Source organism: Phragmites australis, chromosome 9, assembly GCF_958298935.1.
Source record: "Phragmites australis chromosome 9, lpPhrAust1.1, whole genome shotgun sequence".
NCBI lineage: Eukaryota > Viridiplantae > Streptophyta > Magnoliopsida > Poales > Poaceae > Phragmites > Phragmites australis.
The window spans coordinates 907,425-920,906 of record NC_084929.1 but is presented as its reverse complement, the minus strand read 5'-3'; the positions used below and the strand labels follow the sequence as shown (position 1 = coordinate 920,906).

The 13,482-nt window shown below is 48.8% G+C and overlaps 1 protein-coding gene across 1 annotated transcript; it reads right to left on the bottom strand.

Moving 5' to 3' along the window:
• Positions 1-3,394: 3,394 nt before the first annotated feature.
• LOC133928291 (cation/H(+) antiporter 20-like) lies at positions 3,395-7,446 on the bottom strand. Its single transcript, XM_062374553.1, has 3 exons — positions 6,160-7,446; positions 4,041-5,006; positions 3,395-3,943 (listed from the first exon to the last, which is right to left on the bottom strand). Exons 1-3 carry the CDS (start codon positions 7,363-7,365, stop codon positions 3,569-3,571), a joined length of 2,547 nt encoding a protein of 848 aa, XP_062230537.1. The 5' UTR covers positions 7,366-7,446; the 3' UTR covers positions 3,395-3,568.
• Positions 7,447-13,482: the final 6,036 nt, after the last annotated feature.

The following is a 13,482-nucleotide window of genomic DNA, read 5'->3' as shown; positions in this document are numbered from 1 at the left end:
TGAGCTACGGCATGGTTCAACGACTCTGATCAATAGTAACCGCTATTGGTGGTTACTTATCCGTTCGGGAAGGAGGGTCTCCTCAACGATAAGCACCTCTCCATATTATATGAATCAAGCACTAATAAATGAAATGGATAACAGAGTTCATTCTCTATTCGATTATCTAATGTTCATTATAATCACACCACATATATATTATCAGTACTTTGCTCTACAGTTTACCGATCGGCCAAACAATCGATCAGTAAGTACTCCAGTACTCCATCTGGCGTTCAGGCTCCATGTGCCATCTATCGTCATCTCGTAGCACATCGTCCACGCGCTCACTCGCTAGATCAACAAGGCCTCACCTTGTGACAGCGCACAGCGCGAAGACAACTGCCGGCATCGTCTCGATCGAGCCAGCCGCACGGTTTTCAGCTAGCGGCGACACCCAACAACAGCGGCCAGTCACACGGCCCCCTTCGGCCAGCCGTGCGGAACACCATGCCGAATGGCGGTGGCACCGTCCTCACCGTCGCAGCCGGTCATGCGATGGCGCCCGCACCCTTGGCGCAGCCGAATAGGCGCGCAGTGGCGGAGGTGGCAGTCCCCTCCCATGGCAACTGCACGGTCTTCGGCCAATGCGGCGCTCAGCCTCGCCCCCTATGGCGACGAAGATCCGGCGTCACAGATCCAGTAGCCGACGGTGCATGACCTTGATGGCGGCTGGCACAACCATACGGCGGCCGGCTGCAATAGATCCGACGTATCCAACGACGCCTGGCCGCACCCTTCTCTAGCGGCGACACCTCCAACAACGTCCGCCCTCAGGAAGCGATGATCAGTGCCTCCCTGGTGGCAACGCTCCTTCGGGGCGCACAATCTGAACGTCGGCGGCGGCCGGCGATCAATAATAACTGCCATCGGCAGTTGCTTAACCGTTTGGAATGGGGTGTCTCCTCAACGACAAGCACCTCTTCACCTTGTATAAATCAAGCACTATTCAATGAAATGAATAATGGGGTTTATTCTCTATTCGATCGTCTACTGTTCATTACCATCACACTGCAATACTCCCTTCATCATGCAAAGATGCACAACAGGCATTTGAAAACGCTTGGGTGGAAAGTTGAATTTCAATTAAATTCTTTTGATTCTCAGCTAAACATCCGTTTGTATTTTTGTTGAATTTTGCAAAGTTGAATGTTTCCGGATCACGGTTCAAAATTTTGATCGCTTGATTGAAAGTTTGTGGAGTTTAAAGTTTTTATTATTCGTTTGAAGTTCTTGAAATTGCAAATTGAAAGAAACAAGCGAAATGTAAAATCACCATTGGACGATATTTAGTGAAGTAGCGAACAATTGCTAAGTAGTTGCTCTCGTACAATACAGCCGAACTATGGAAACCAAAATGAACTAATATAAATAGAGATGTTATTTAACAGGCAATTAAATTTTTTAGTTTTTACGGCAACTGTCCCATCTGCATCCAAGGAACGTCCACCTTTCTACTTCCTCTCACACCCGCTTGCTTTGTCTCTCTGCTCCACACTGCCCACTTGATATTCTGCATGACTTGCTCCCTCGCCTGCTTCCTTCCACTCGTCTCTGGCGATGCTTCCACCTCCACATTCATGGTCGCTGCCCACTATCATGCTAACTCATCTCCACCGGGCTAACTTCATGTCACCAGATCTAGCCCACCGAGTGTCCTCAACTGCCTGTGGCCCATGACATCCTTACCGTCTTGTTGTCCTGCCCACCTGCTTCGTTGAGCTTGTCTGCCTCCCTAGGAGGTGCCTCCGAGCTTTGCAACTATGGAATCTCCCAAATTCTAAGGGGGTCAGGGCCCTTCTGAAGTTGATTCCGAAAGTACCACCCTTGAAGCAATAAACCACCTTGGCCGAAGGATTAGAGATCATTTTGAATAGCTCAGTGAATTGAATCTTAAGGGGGTATCCTGTATCCAGATGTCAGTCCAAAATCTAATCCTTTTTCCATTATGCACCGTGTAAGTAGCTCTCATTGAAATAGGTATTTGACTTTGTGCAGCTATTGCCAGAATTGAGAGGAACTTTTGCTCTTGGAGCTAAATAAGTCCCCGTATTGCATTTACTTTGCTTTTAGAAGCTTGTACCAAAGCGCATCCTCATCATTTAGGATTTCCTAAATCCATTTCACAATTAAGCATTGATTCATAATTTATGTGCTAATAATACCTAGGTCTCCTTGTTCTTTTGGTCTACAAATGGCCTTCCATTTAATAATGTGATACCTAAATTTATCTTGGACCCCTCTCCAGAAGTATTTTGATCGGATAGTGTCCATCCTATCATGGATGCAGCATGAAGAAGGTAGAAGCCCATGATATACTTAGGGAGGTTGTTTAAACATGTGTTGGTCAAGAGAAGTCTTCCCCTGAGGATATGTTATCCCTTTTCCAAGTATCCAGCCTTTTCTGAAGCTTTTGCACTGAAGGAACAAAAGCAGCCAGACCAAGACGTTGATCATCAATAGGAATGCCAAGGTATTTAATAGGAAGAACCCCTAGTTTGCAATTGAGCATATTGGCATACTTCTCTTTAGTTGCTCGGTCAACCCAAAAACAAAAGCCTCGTTTTTGTGAAAATTGATTTTGAGATCAGATTACCATTCAAAACAATACAGAATGATCTTCAGGTTCAAAATGCTAGGCTCGGAGCAATCAGTCATGATAACAGTATCATCAGTATATTGCACATGAGTGACTCCCCAAGGGTAAGATGGTCCATCAAACCTGAAACTAGGCCTCTGTCCCTAGTTTTGTTCATCATTGCACCCAAAACATCCGCCACAATATTGATAAGATGGGAGATAAAGCGTCCTCTTTCTTAGCCCTTGGAATGTTCTGAAGTACGAGCCCCTTTGGCCATTCACATTGACGCAACCTGTTCGCCTTGAATGGTTTGCATCACCCAATTTACCCACCTTTCAGCGTATCCTTTCGTTGTCATGACTTCCTTGAGGGATCCCCATCTAATTTTATCATAAGCCTTTTCAAAATCAATCTTAAGGAGGCTCTGCTTCTTAGATTGTCTTAGTTTGTGAATAGCTTCATGAACAATCACCACTCCTTCTAAGATGTTTCTCCTTTTGATAAAGGCTGATCGGCATTCATCGATAATCTTGCTTGCCACTAGACTCATCTTGTTTGTCATCATCTTTGTAAAGGATTTGCAATCTACATTTAGAAGATAAATATGTCTATACTAATTAATATTGTTAGCCTCTTTTGCCTGATAGTAGGAAATGTGTAATATAAAAGTTTAATCTGAAAGAGCTCTACTTATCTCAAAACACCTTTATAGATTTAGGTACTAACTTTGGTACTAATAAGTGAATACTTTGTCTATTAGTAGTAGTGTAATGCTAATCAAAAGAAAGAGAGATACTTAACCATAATAATTAGTACATGCTTAGCACTTCCCAACTTATTAACACAATAAACTTAAAAGGCAATTAGCAATATCTTTAGTCGTCGTCATCGTTCTACTGGAGCAAGGCGACGCCAGACGCGATAGCTTGAGCACTCAATTCAGAGTCCTTACGGCTCGGCCATGTCCTCGGGGAACTCGCCGTCGTGAGCATGGCCATCGACGACGACAGACACCGGCACCTCGTCAGCGTTGTTCATGTCGTGCTGCTGCACCACGAGCACCGACGACGTTACCCCGTGGCCGGACGACGCGAGCGCGTCGCCGATGGGCCCGAGCTCCGGGTGCTCCGCCGGGCGGACGGCCAGCTGCGCCACCATGGCGGACGGCAGCCGGCCCTTGCCGACGACCAAAAGACCGTATTCTCTGCTCTTCCCGATCGACACCACCTCGTCGATCACATTGCCCACCACCACCCGCTCCTCGAACCGCACCAGTGAGCCCATCCTCTGCCGGAATTCCACCACCGCCGCCTCGTCCAGCTCCTGCACCACCATGGAAAAGCACACATTGTCAATCGTGTTCTAACGTGTCGTGACATGGAATTGGGCGCCGCTGTTCGCCGCCGTTAAGTTAAGTTACCTTCTCCTTGCGGCTATCGACGGCGGCCGTCGAGAATGTGTAGTTCCGGTCGGCGTTCTTGGTGTTGGACGGGCGCAGCGTGACCTCGGCATGCTCCTCGCTGCCGGCCTTGCCGTCGACGAACCGCACGACAGTGACCTGAACGCCGGGGTGCTCAGCCATCCTCCCTGCAAGCTCCAGGGCCTCTCTGTCGTCGGGCCCGCCGAAGAACACGACGCAAACGCCGTGCGCCACCTGCTCCGAGCTGACCTGCTCGCCGCCGCCGAAGCCGCGGTCGACGAGGACGGCCACCGAGCAGGGCGCCTCCCGTAGGATCCTCCTGTTGACGGCGCGCCATTCTGGCCCGAGGTTCTCGACGTCGTCGCCGTGGACCGTCTGGCGCTTGTGGAACGGCAGGACGACGAGCGAGACGCGCTTGTCCTCGGCGACGGCCGCCACGTCGTCCTGCATGGTGTGCAGCGCGGAGACGGCGGTCATGGCGCGGACGTGGACGTGCCCGAGCTGCGCGTAGGTGTCGAACGCGACGTCGATCTGGTCGTGCGGCCCCCCCGCTCGTCGCGGGCGCAGGAACGGCACGCCGTTCCGGCGCGCGGCGCGCGCCATGAGGATGGAGGAGGTGCGTTCTGTGAGCTCGACCATGCGGAGGATGTAGAGCTTGACGAGGTGGCGCGGCTGCGTGTGGCCGCGGATGGTCTCGATGAGGTTGATGAGCGCCGGCACGTCGTGGCCGCCGTGGATGCAGGCCAGCACGCGCAGCTCCTTGGCGTTAGCGGTGGCGGCGCCCGCGCCGGCGGAGACCGACGGGGAGGAGGGCGCCGAGGGGACGGGGCCCTGGAGCCTGCGGTGGTGGAGGCGGCGGCCGGCGGTGCGCGCGGGCTTGTAGATGGCCATGACGGCGGGGGTGGTGATGAAGGTGGTAACCAGCGCCATGAGCACCAGGATGGCGAACGTCTCCTCGTTCAGCACCTGCAAGCCAACAGTAATCCGATCTTCTATGCATCAGAAATCGCATGGAGTGTTGGAAACTTCGCTGAAAATTTTGGCTGGATTATTTTGTTAACTGCAAACAAGCTCTCGTATTTCCATTTTTACAGAAAAAAAAGAACTTGTCCCCTCTGCCAAAATCGAGTGATTTTGTGATTTTGAAGGGAGCCAATATTGTTGGACACGCAGCTCAATGTTTGACAAGGTTCATTCATGGTAGCTCTTGCTCATTCTACTTTCCAACGCACCGCGCAGGCCTGACAAATTTAGGCGTTTCCAAGAAGGAGGCGGCTCGTGCTGTTCCCATGCATGGGAAATACAACCGAAAATTGCATCTATACCATCATTTTGAAGCCCATTTTCATCCATACCACCACCCCGTGTCACTAACATATGAGCCTGGGTCCGTTTGTCATAGACACGGGTGATGGTATGGATGAAAATAGGCTTCAAAGTGATGGTATGGATGCAATTTGCCCGAAATACAACTCCGCCTATCTATTTTTTCAACCCTAGTGTTAATACTTATTTATCCATTATTATTTTTATCTATTTTATAATTTTTTTATTAAACCTCTTTAACATAAATCTTAATGCAAATGACTGACTCTGATAAGTATATATCAGAAAGGGTTAGTGGAATTTTCGTGTTCTGTTTGCATTTATGAGGTCTCCACGTCATACGGCTATGTGCGCTTTAAGGGTATGCTTGATTCATTTGCCTATCCTTGTATAATTTTTTACTAGCACTTTTAAGGTCATAGAACAAGCAAACATGTTTAGTTCATTTGTTTGATTTAAATTTGAGCAAGATGGGCAAGAATTTCTTTAGTTTTAAGAGAGAGCTAAATTGACTCTCCTCTTCTAATAAAGTTTGCTTTATCTAATCTCGCCAAACAAATTTAGTGGATAAAGATGAACAAAGAAACTACACATACTCTAAAGCAGAGGCCAAAAAATCATGCATTTCATGGTCCAGCAACTGCACCAGCGGGAGCCAAGTGACCTCTGCTTTTGTCCTCACATGAGCTCCTCTTTTGGTTCCCTCAGTCTCAGGGCAGCAAAGCTAAAAGAAGAAGAGGAGGAAGAAGAAGAAAATGAGAGGAGAGGAGGTGAAACAGAGAACGATAAGCACCTTGCGCTCCCTGCCGATGTTGAGGACGATGAGCTCCACGAGCCCCTTGGTGTTCATCACCACGCCCAGCACCAGCGCCTCCCGCGCCGACATCCCGCACGCCATCGCCACCCCGAACGTCCCCGCGATCTTCCCCGCGCACGCCGTCCCGATCACCAGCGCCAGCATCCCCCACGCCTCCCCACCCCGGATCGTCGCCACGTCCGTCTTGAGCCCGCTCGACGCGAAGTAGAGCGGCAGCAGCAGCTCCGACACCAGGTCCTCCACCCGCTCCGTCACCCGCCCCGCGAACTCCCCCTCCTTGGGCACCGTCAGACCGAACACGAACGCGCCGAAGATGGCGTGGATCCCGACCATGTCCGTCGCGAAACCCGACGCCAGCACGCCCGCGAGCGTCACCGCCACCCACACGTCGCCTCCCTGACCTGCGGCGTCCGCGCGACGGGCCACCCAGGCCATCGCCGGCTTCACAACCAGCATCCACGCCGCCACGAACGCCGCGCCGCAGAGCAGAACCCACAGCGACACCAACGGGCTCCGGTGGCCCCCGCCGCCGCCCGAGATGGCCACGGCCAGCGCGAGCAGCACCCACGCGGCCACGTCGTTGAACGCGGCGGCCGCAAGCGCCGTCTCCCCGATGGGCGTGGTCAGCAGCTTGAGCTCCGCGAGGATACGCGCGAGGACGGGGAAGGCGGTGATAGAGAGCGCGACTCCCATGAACACGAGGAACGGCGCGTAGCCGGCCTGGTCAGCGCCCGGGATGGTGCTGCGGAGCACGAAGGCGACGCCCACGCCGCAGGCGAACGGGAGGGAGATTCCAGCGGCGGCGATGGCGAAGGCGCGCTTGCCGCTGCGGCGCACGGAGCGGAGGTCGAGCTCGAGCCCCACGAGGAAGAGGAAGAAGAGCAGCCCCAGGCTGGCGACGGACTCCAGCACGGGCGTGCTCCAGGGCGGGAAGAGCGCGCGAAGGTAGGCCTTGTTGCGTCCCAGCACGGAGGGGCCGAGGAGGATGCCCGCGACGATCTCGGCGATGACCTTGGGCTGGCGGAGCGGTCGGAAGAAGAAGGCGAGGATGCGGCTGAGGACGATGATGAGGAGCGCCTGGAGGATGAGCAGCGGGAAGGCGAAGTGGAGCGGGTCGTCGCCCTGCCACACGCCGTTGGACGACGTCTTCACCGCCGCCATGTCCGCGGCGGACACCGACATGATGGCTCGATCGGCGGCCGTTAGGAGCGCGCGCAGAGGAAGCAAATGAATTGAGCGCAGGCGAAGACGTAGAGGTGGGAACTTGTGGAGTCGTAGGAGGCGGCCGCCGGGGGTCTCGTGATTCGGTGAGTGAGACGTCAGCGCGCGCTTTGCATGTGATTCATCAAGCGGTGACACCATGACGTGTGTCTCGGTCAACTAAGCCCCAAGCATGGGAGTTTGCTTAAGGGCAGTGCTGTACTTGAGACACCTAATTTTTTCTTCATTCTCAGTCGACAAACGTGGGACGTTGGATGTAGATCGAGGGGTCAGGTGTCATCTTCAACCTCCCGTAGCTTTCTCTCGCGCGACAGACCTGACGTCGACGCCTCGCTCGCTCCCCTGCGCCACCCACCTCCTCCTGTCTCCGGCGGCGTCCCTGCCGCCAGATCTGCACCCGTCACCCCTGCCATGCTAAACACTCCGTTTTTGTCCTAGCCGCCACCAACCCCGCTTGCCACCCACAGCACCGGCGCTGTCACCGTTGCCCACCGCTGGTCTGGCTGTCACCCCCAGCCTCCTTCTAAATCTGGCACCCCGAACCACCCACCCCCAAAACCCCTCTCCCCTAATCCGGTGGCGGCGTGATCCAGTGACCGCGGCGTGAACTGCGTGTTCACACGTGCGTCTGAAATGTAGGAAGTGTATTTATTTAAATTTGTTCTCATGATCCAAGACCACATGTCATAGACGTTTATGTTCTATAAACGTCTGATGATAATTCAATGGTCCAAAGCTACCGGTTACACTCGTTGAGAGTCCCAACGCTAGTCCTACTGCATGCCCTACCCCACGAGCCACCGCGCCAGCAATATCCTCCCTTTGTCATCTTCTCCTCCCTCTTCTCAAGCAATCTAGCACTGCGACCCTCCTTTGTTCATTATCTTGAGCATGACTTCCCCGCTCCGCTATCTTCCTTGTCTCTGACACCAGTGGAGCCACCGAATCTAGCACCTCCTGATCCATTCTTCCCATTGCCCTTTCTGCCATGTTAGCACTCCCAATCGATTGGAATCACACAACAAGAACAAGAAGTGGGAGAAGGAAATCGAAATAGTCTTAACCAGAGCAGGTTTCAAGTTCAGTAGGAGAGGGAGGTTGAAGAAGAAGAGGAAGGTTGGAGAAGAATATAGAGTTGGCAATTCTGTTACAGGTTACCGGACTCAGCCAATCGACGCCAGCCATATCGCGCCAAGCTACTTACGCACGCCAACCCTCTTGCTCACTCGGGCCTGCGACGCATCACACATTGCACAACCATTCTGGCCCACTTACGTGGTAGTTGGGTCGTCGGGCCCGTTTTTCGCGTGTGTCGTATGCTGCTCGATCTCCTCCTTCTTCTTTATCCTGTTTGCCTTCAGTTGTCGGATGCTGAACAGAAGTGCTGGCACCCCTCCGGTCTTGCAGTCCTGCTTGACCCCAAGCAGGAGCAAACAGGAAGGCTTGTCATAGGGCTTCAATATCTTCCCACGACGTCAGATCTTCTGGAAGTTGAGTCCATTTTACAAAGACTTGTGGCACCATCTTATCACCTCGACGGTGTAGCCGATTGTGAAGTATCTTCTCTGGAATCTGCAGCTCACCAATCAAGTTAGGTAATGAAACAATGGTCTAGTGATTACCTTTGACTTTCTTGAGTTGAGATACGTGGAATACTGGGTGGACAGAGATGTGATTAGGTAATTCCAGTTTATATGCTACCTTTCCTACCTTCTCCAAAATCTGGAAAGGCCTAAAGTACTTGAAGGATAGTTTTTGAGAAGAACGATGTGCCAAAGAGGACTGAACATATGGTTGTATTTTCATAAGGACTTTGTCATCTCCTCAAAAGAACGTTCAAACCTGTTCTTGTCTGCATGTTGTTTCATTCTCAATTGAGCTCGGACCAGATGTTGCCTGATAAACGTCTACATCAGTTTTCTATTAGATAACCACTAATCCACTTTAGGGATTGGACTGGCACTGGTCTGATCTATCCTTAAATGGCGAGGTTGATGACCATACAACACTTCAAAAGGGGAATGCTTGAGAGCCGAATAGTAGCTAGTGTTGTACCAATATTCTGACAATGGCAACCACTTAATCCATTGCTTCAGGCAAGTATAAACAAAACAGCATAAGAATGTTTCAATACATTGATTAACACGTTCCATTTGCCATTCCGATTGTGGATGATACACTATACTCATCCTAAGTTGCACATCTGCCAATTCAAAAAGGGCTTGCCAAAATTTACTTGTCAAGATTTTATCTCGATTAGAAATTATAGACAATAGCAATCCATGCAATATGTATACATGATTCAAAAAGGCTTGAGCTACTATGGCAGCTGTGAAGGGGTGTGATAGAGGAATGAAATGACCATATCTAGAGAATTTATCCACTATGACCATGATACAATTAGCATTACCAGATTTAGGAAGGCCCTCAATAAAGTCCATTGATATTATCTACCAAGCACCAATAGGGACAGGCAATGGCTCCAACATACCAGGATATTTGGTCCTGTCAGGTTTAGCTTGTTGGCAGGTAATGCAAGGTTGCACAAATTGATGTGTTGTGGTTTTCATACCTTTCCAAGCAAAGAGTTGTTTGAGCTTCCTATAAGTCACAGAAAGTCCAGAGTACCCCCAATAGCTGAGTTGTGGAGGGCCAAAATCAGTTGGTGTTGGAGCTTCTCATGTGACTAACCCATATCCTGTCCTTGTACCTTAGAATTTCATCTCTTAGGAATAAACTGATGCATAGCTTGAGGATCAATAGATAGGGGTGCGAGTCTTGGGATCAGTTTGATAACTTTTTGTAATTGCTTGCAACCAAATAGGCTGAGTGCTAGATAAGGCCAACAATTGTGCGGGAGGTTGAGGATGTCTTGAGAGAGCATCTGCAACTCTATTGTTACTCCCTTCTTTGTAAATGATTCTATATTGCAACCCAATCAATTTTTTGAAAACCTTGTGTTACCAATGTGTATGAAATCTTTAGCCAGATAGGTGTACTAAACTTTTTTGGTCGGCATATATGAGAAACTCAGCAAGTTGTAAGTATGATCTCCACTACTCAATGGCTACCAAGATTGCTAAGTACTCTTCTTCATAAGTAGATAATCCACTAGTTCTGGGGCCTAAGGATTTGCTAATAAAAGCTAGTGGATGACCGTTTTGCATAAGAACTGCTCCCATACCCAATCACTGGCATCAGTCTCAATCTGAAACTGCTTGTTGAAATCAGGAAGTGCCAAAACTAGAGCTTCCATTAGAGCTTGCTTCAAGATGGAAAATGCAGTCTCATGTATAGCAGTCCAGTGAAACAAAGCATATTTCTTCAAAAGTTTAGTCAAGGGTTTGCTAATAATTGAAAAATATGTGACAAATTTTCTATAGTATCCAGCCAAACCTAAAAAGCTTCTCAATTGTTTCACATTAATTGGTGTGGGCCTCCCTAATGGCACATATCTTAGTTGCATCAGTGGAAACACCTTATTCCAAAATTACATGGCCTAAATATGATATTTGCCTTTGAGAAAAAGCACATTTAGACATTTTAAGTTGCCACTGATCCTTAGCCAATAACTCCAGAACTAATCTCAGATGAACCAGATGCTCCTCTAAAGATTTGCTATAGACTAAGATATCATCAAAGAAAACAAGAGCACATTTTCTCAAAGAAGGTTGCAGGGTATTGTTCATTGCTCCTTAGAATGTATTTGGGGCACCAGATAACCCAAAGGCTATAACTCTAAATTCAAAATACCCAGAGTGTGTTTGAAATGTAGTTTTGTATTCTTCTCCAGGAGCTAATTTTATTTGGTGGTAACCAAACCTTAAGTCCAATTTAGTGAACCAACTAGCTAAGGACAATTCATCCATAAACTCATCAATAACAGGCAAAGGAAATTAACCTTTAATGGTGAGAGCATTTAAGTGCCTATAGTCAACACAAAATGCCAATATCCATCTTTCTTTTTGACTAATAACACAGGAGAAGAGAAAGCACTACTGCTAGGTTGAATGATGCCTGCTTTCAGCATTTCAATCACCTGTTTTTCAATTTCATCTTTGAGGGCTGGTGCGTACCTGTATTGCCTGCTGTTCACTAGTCTTGTACCTAAAATCAATGGGATATGATGATTGCAAGCTCTTCTGGGAGGTAAGTCAGTTGGTTCCTCAAACACTACAGAAAACTCTTGAAGAACGACCTGTATAATATCAGGTATTGCAGATGAACTGATAACAGTGTGTTGAGCAGTGATATGGCATAATTCAATCATGGTGGATTCTAGAATATCAGGTGTGATTCCTTGCAATATGATTGATTGCCCTTGATAGGGAATGGACATCCACTTGTGACCCCAATGCACCTTCATAGGAGAGAATGCCTCGAGCCAATCCATACCAATAATCAAATCATAACTCTTTAATGGCAATATTTTCATATTAGAGTGAAATTTGTAGGTGTGAATATACCAATCAGTATGGACAAGTTCAAAAGTGCAGATAAGAATATCCCCATTGGCCACATATACTTGCATTGGTTTAGTGATGGCAAAAATACCTTGCAAATTAGAAGCTATTGCTGCACTGAGGAAGGAATGAGAGCTATCTGATTCAATCAACATGAGAAGAGGCTGGTGCTAAATATGACCATGGAGTTTCATGGTTCTTGGAGCATCCTGTCCAGTGTAAGCAGCATCTGACAGAGCCATGAAAAGTTGTTCGTCAAGAGAAGTGGTTATAGGATCATTTGATTGATCAAACTCACCCTCTTGGAATAAATCCCATACTTCATGTAGAACATGAAGTTGCACCGTGGGACCACACTTGTGCTCATGATTCCATCGTTCACCACACTTTTGGCAAAGGCCCTTGGCACGACGATATGCTATTAGTGAGGCCATTTTATCCTCACTTGCTGCTGCTCATGTTGCTTCATTACCCCTTCTGTCATCAACATTCACTGATGGTTTAGACACGCAACAGAGTAAGAGGCAATGGTTATGGTCCTTTGGCACTTGGCTTGGACCACGTAAATTCCTGTTTGCGGTAGTCTCTTTTGCGTGAAGAGTCCACCACTTCTTCCTATAGTGCAGCAAGCACAAAGGCATAATCAAGGTCTTGTGGATGTTGAATCAAAGTAGTAGCTCTAATATCATCTTTTAAACCATCAATAGGCCTCATTTTGTAACGACATGGGTCAGTGATCGACTCATATGCATTGAGTTGATCAATAAGTTCAGAGAATTGTTCCACATATTCATGTACTAACCATGTTTGTCTAATGTGAAATAGCTGACGAATGAGCATGTCATGCTGATCTCTACCAAAGCGATCATGAACTAACATGCAAAATTGGTGCCAGTTTAACTGTCTAATGCGGCGTTCAACTAATTACAGCCAACGAGCAGTTGCACCCGAAAAGTGCATGATCGCCACTTTGATCCATATATCGTGGGAAACGCTATACAGATCAAAGTAATCCTCACTCCTAGATTTCCACAATTTTGGTGTCGAGCCATCAAGTTTATGGAAATGCAATTTGGGAAATTTGTTCGAGAAATAGTGGCTAGGTGAGAACTGACAAAAAACCAGCCCAGTAGTGACATGGGATCCCAGAGCATGATCATTGAGAACAAGTGGCTTGGAGTGGTGAGATTCATGCGTACCCGTGACCGGGAGATGAGAAAGGGTGGTGACCACCCCAAACCCACGCTCTCGGTTATGTGTGTCGATGCGATGCCCATCTCGGCCGGTAGCTGCTACCTCCACCGAAGTTGGTGATGCAGCCACCTCCGGTGTCATGAGCAAGCCTAGGGATGGGGAATCCTGCTCGAGCAACACGCGCTCGAGATGCTTGCACAGGACATTGACTTCGATATTCAGATCACCCACCGTAGCCTCGATCTATGGCTTCCAGGCCCCCATGGACTAGAAGCTCTCCTCTAGTTGCTTGAATCGATAGTCATTCTTCATGTCAGCCTCTTGAATCTTGTTCTCCAGCGCTTACTTCATGTTCATCATCTCTTCTAATAGAAGCTTTGTGTTGGAATCCATGGCACCGAGTCGCTTCTGGAACCTCGTG

Bases quoted from the DNA above. Each gene is read 5' to 3' on its own strand.
- LOC133928291 (XM_062374553.1), bottom strand. From the start codon at position 7,365: ATGTCGGTGTCCGCCGCGGACATGGCGGCGGTGAAGACGTCGTCCAAC. The intron at 5,007-6,159 runs GTGCTTATCGTT...GTTGGCTTGCAG, and splicing joins ACATCGGCAGGGAGCGCAAG to GTGCTGAACGAGGAGACGTT. The intron at 3,944-4,040 runs GTAACTTAACTT...ATGGTGGTGCAG, and splicing joins TCGATAGCCGCAAGGAGAAG to GAGCTGGACGAGGCGGCGGT.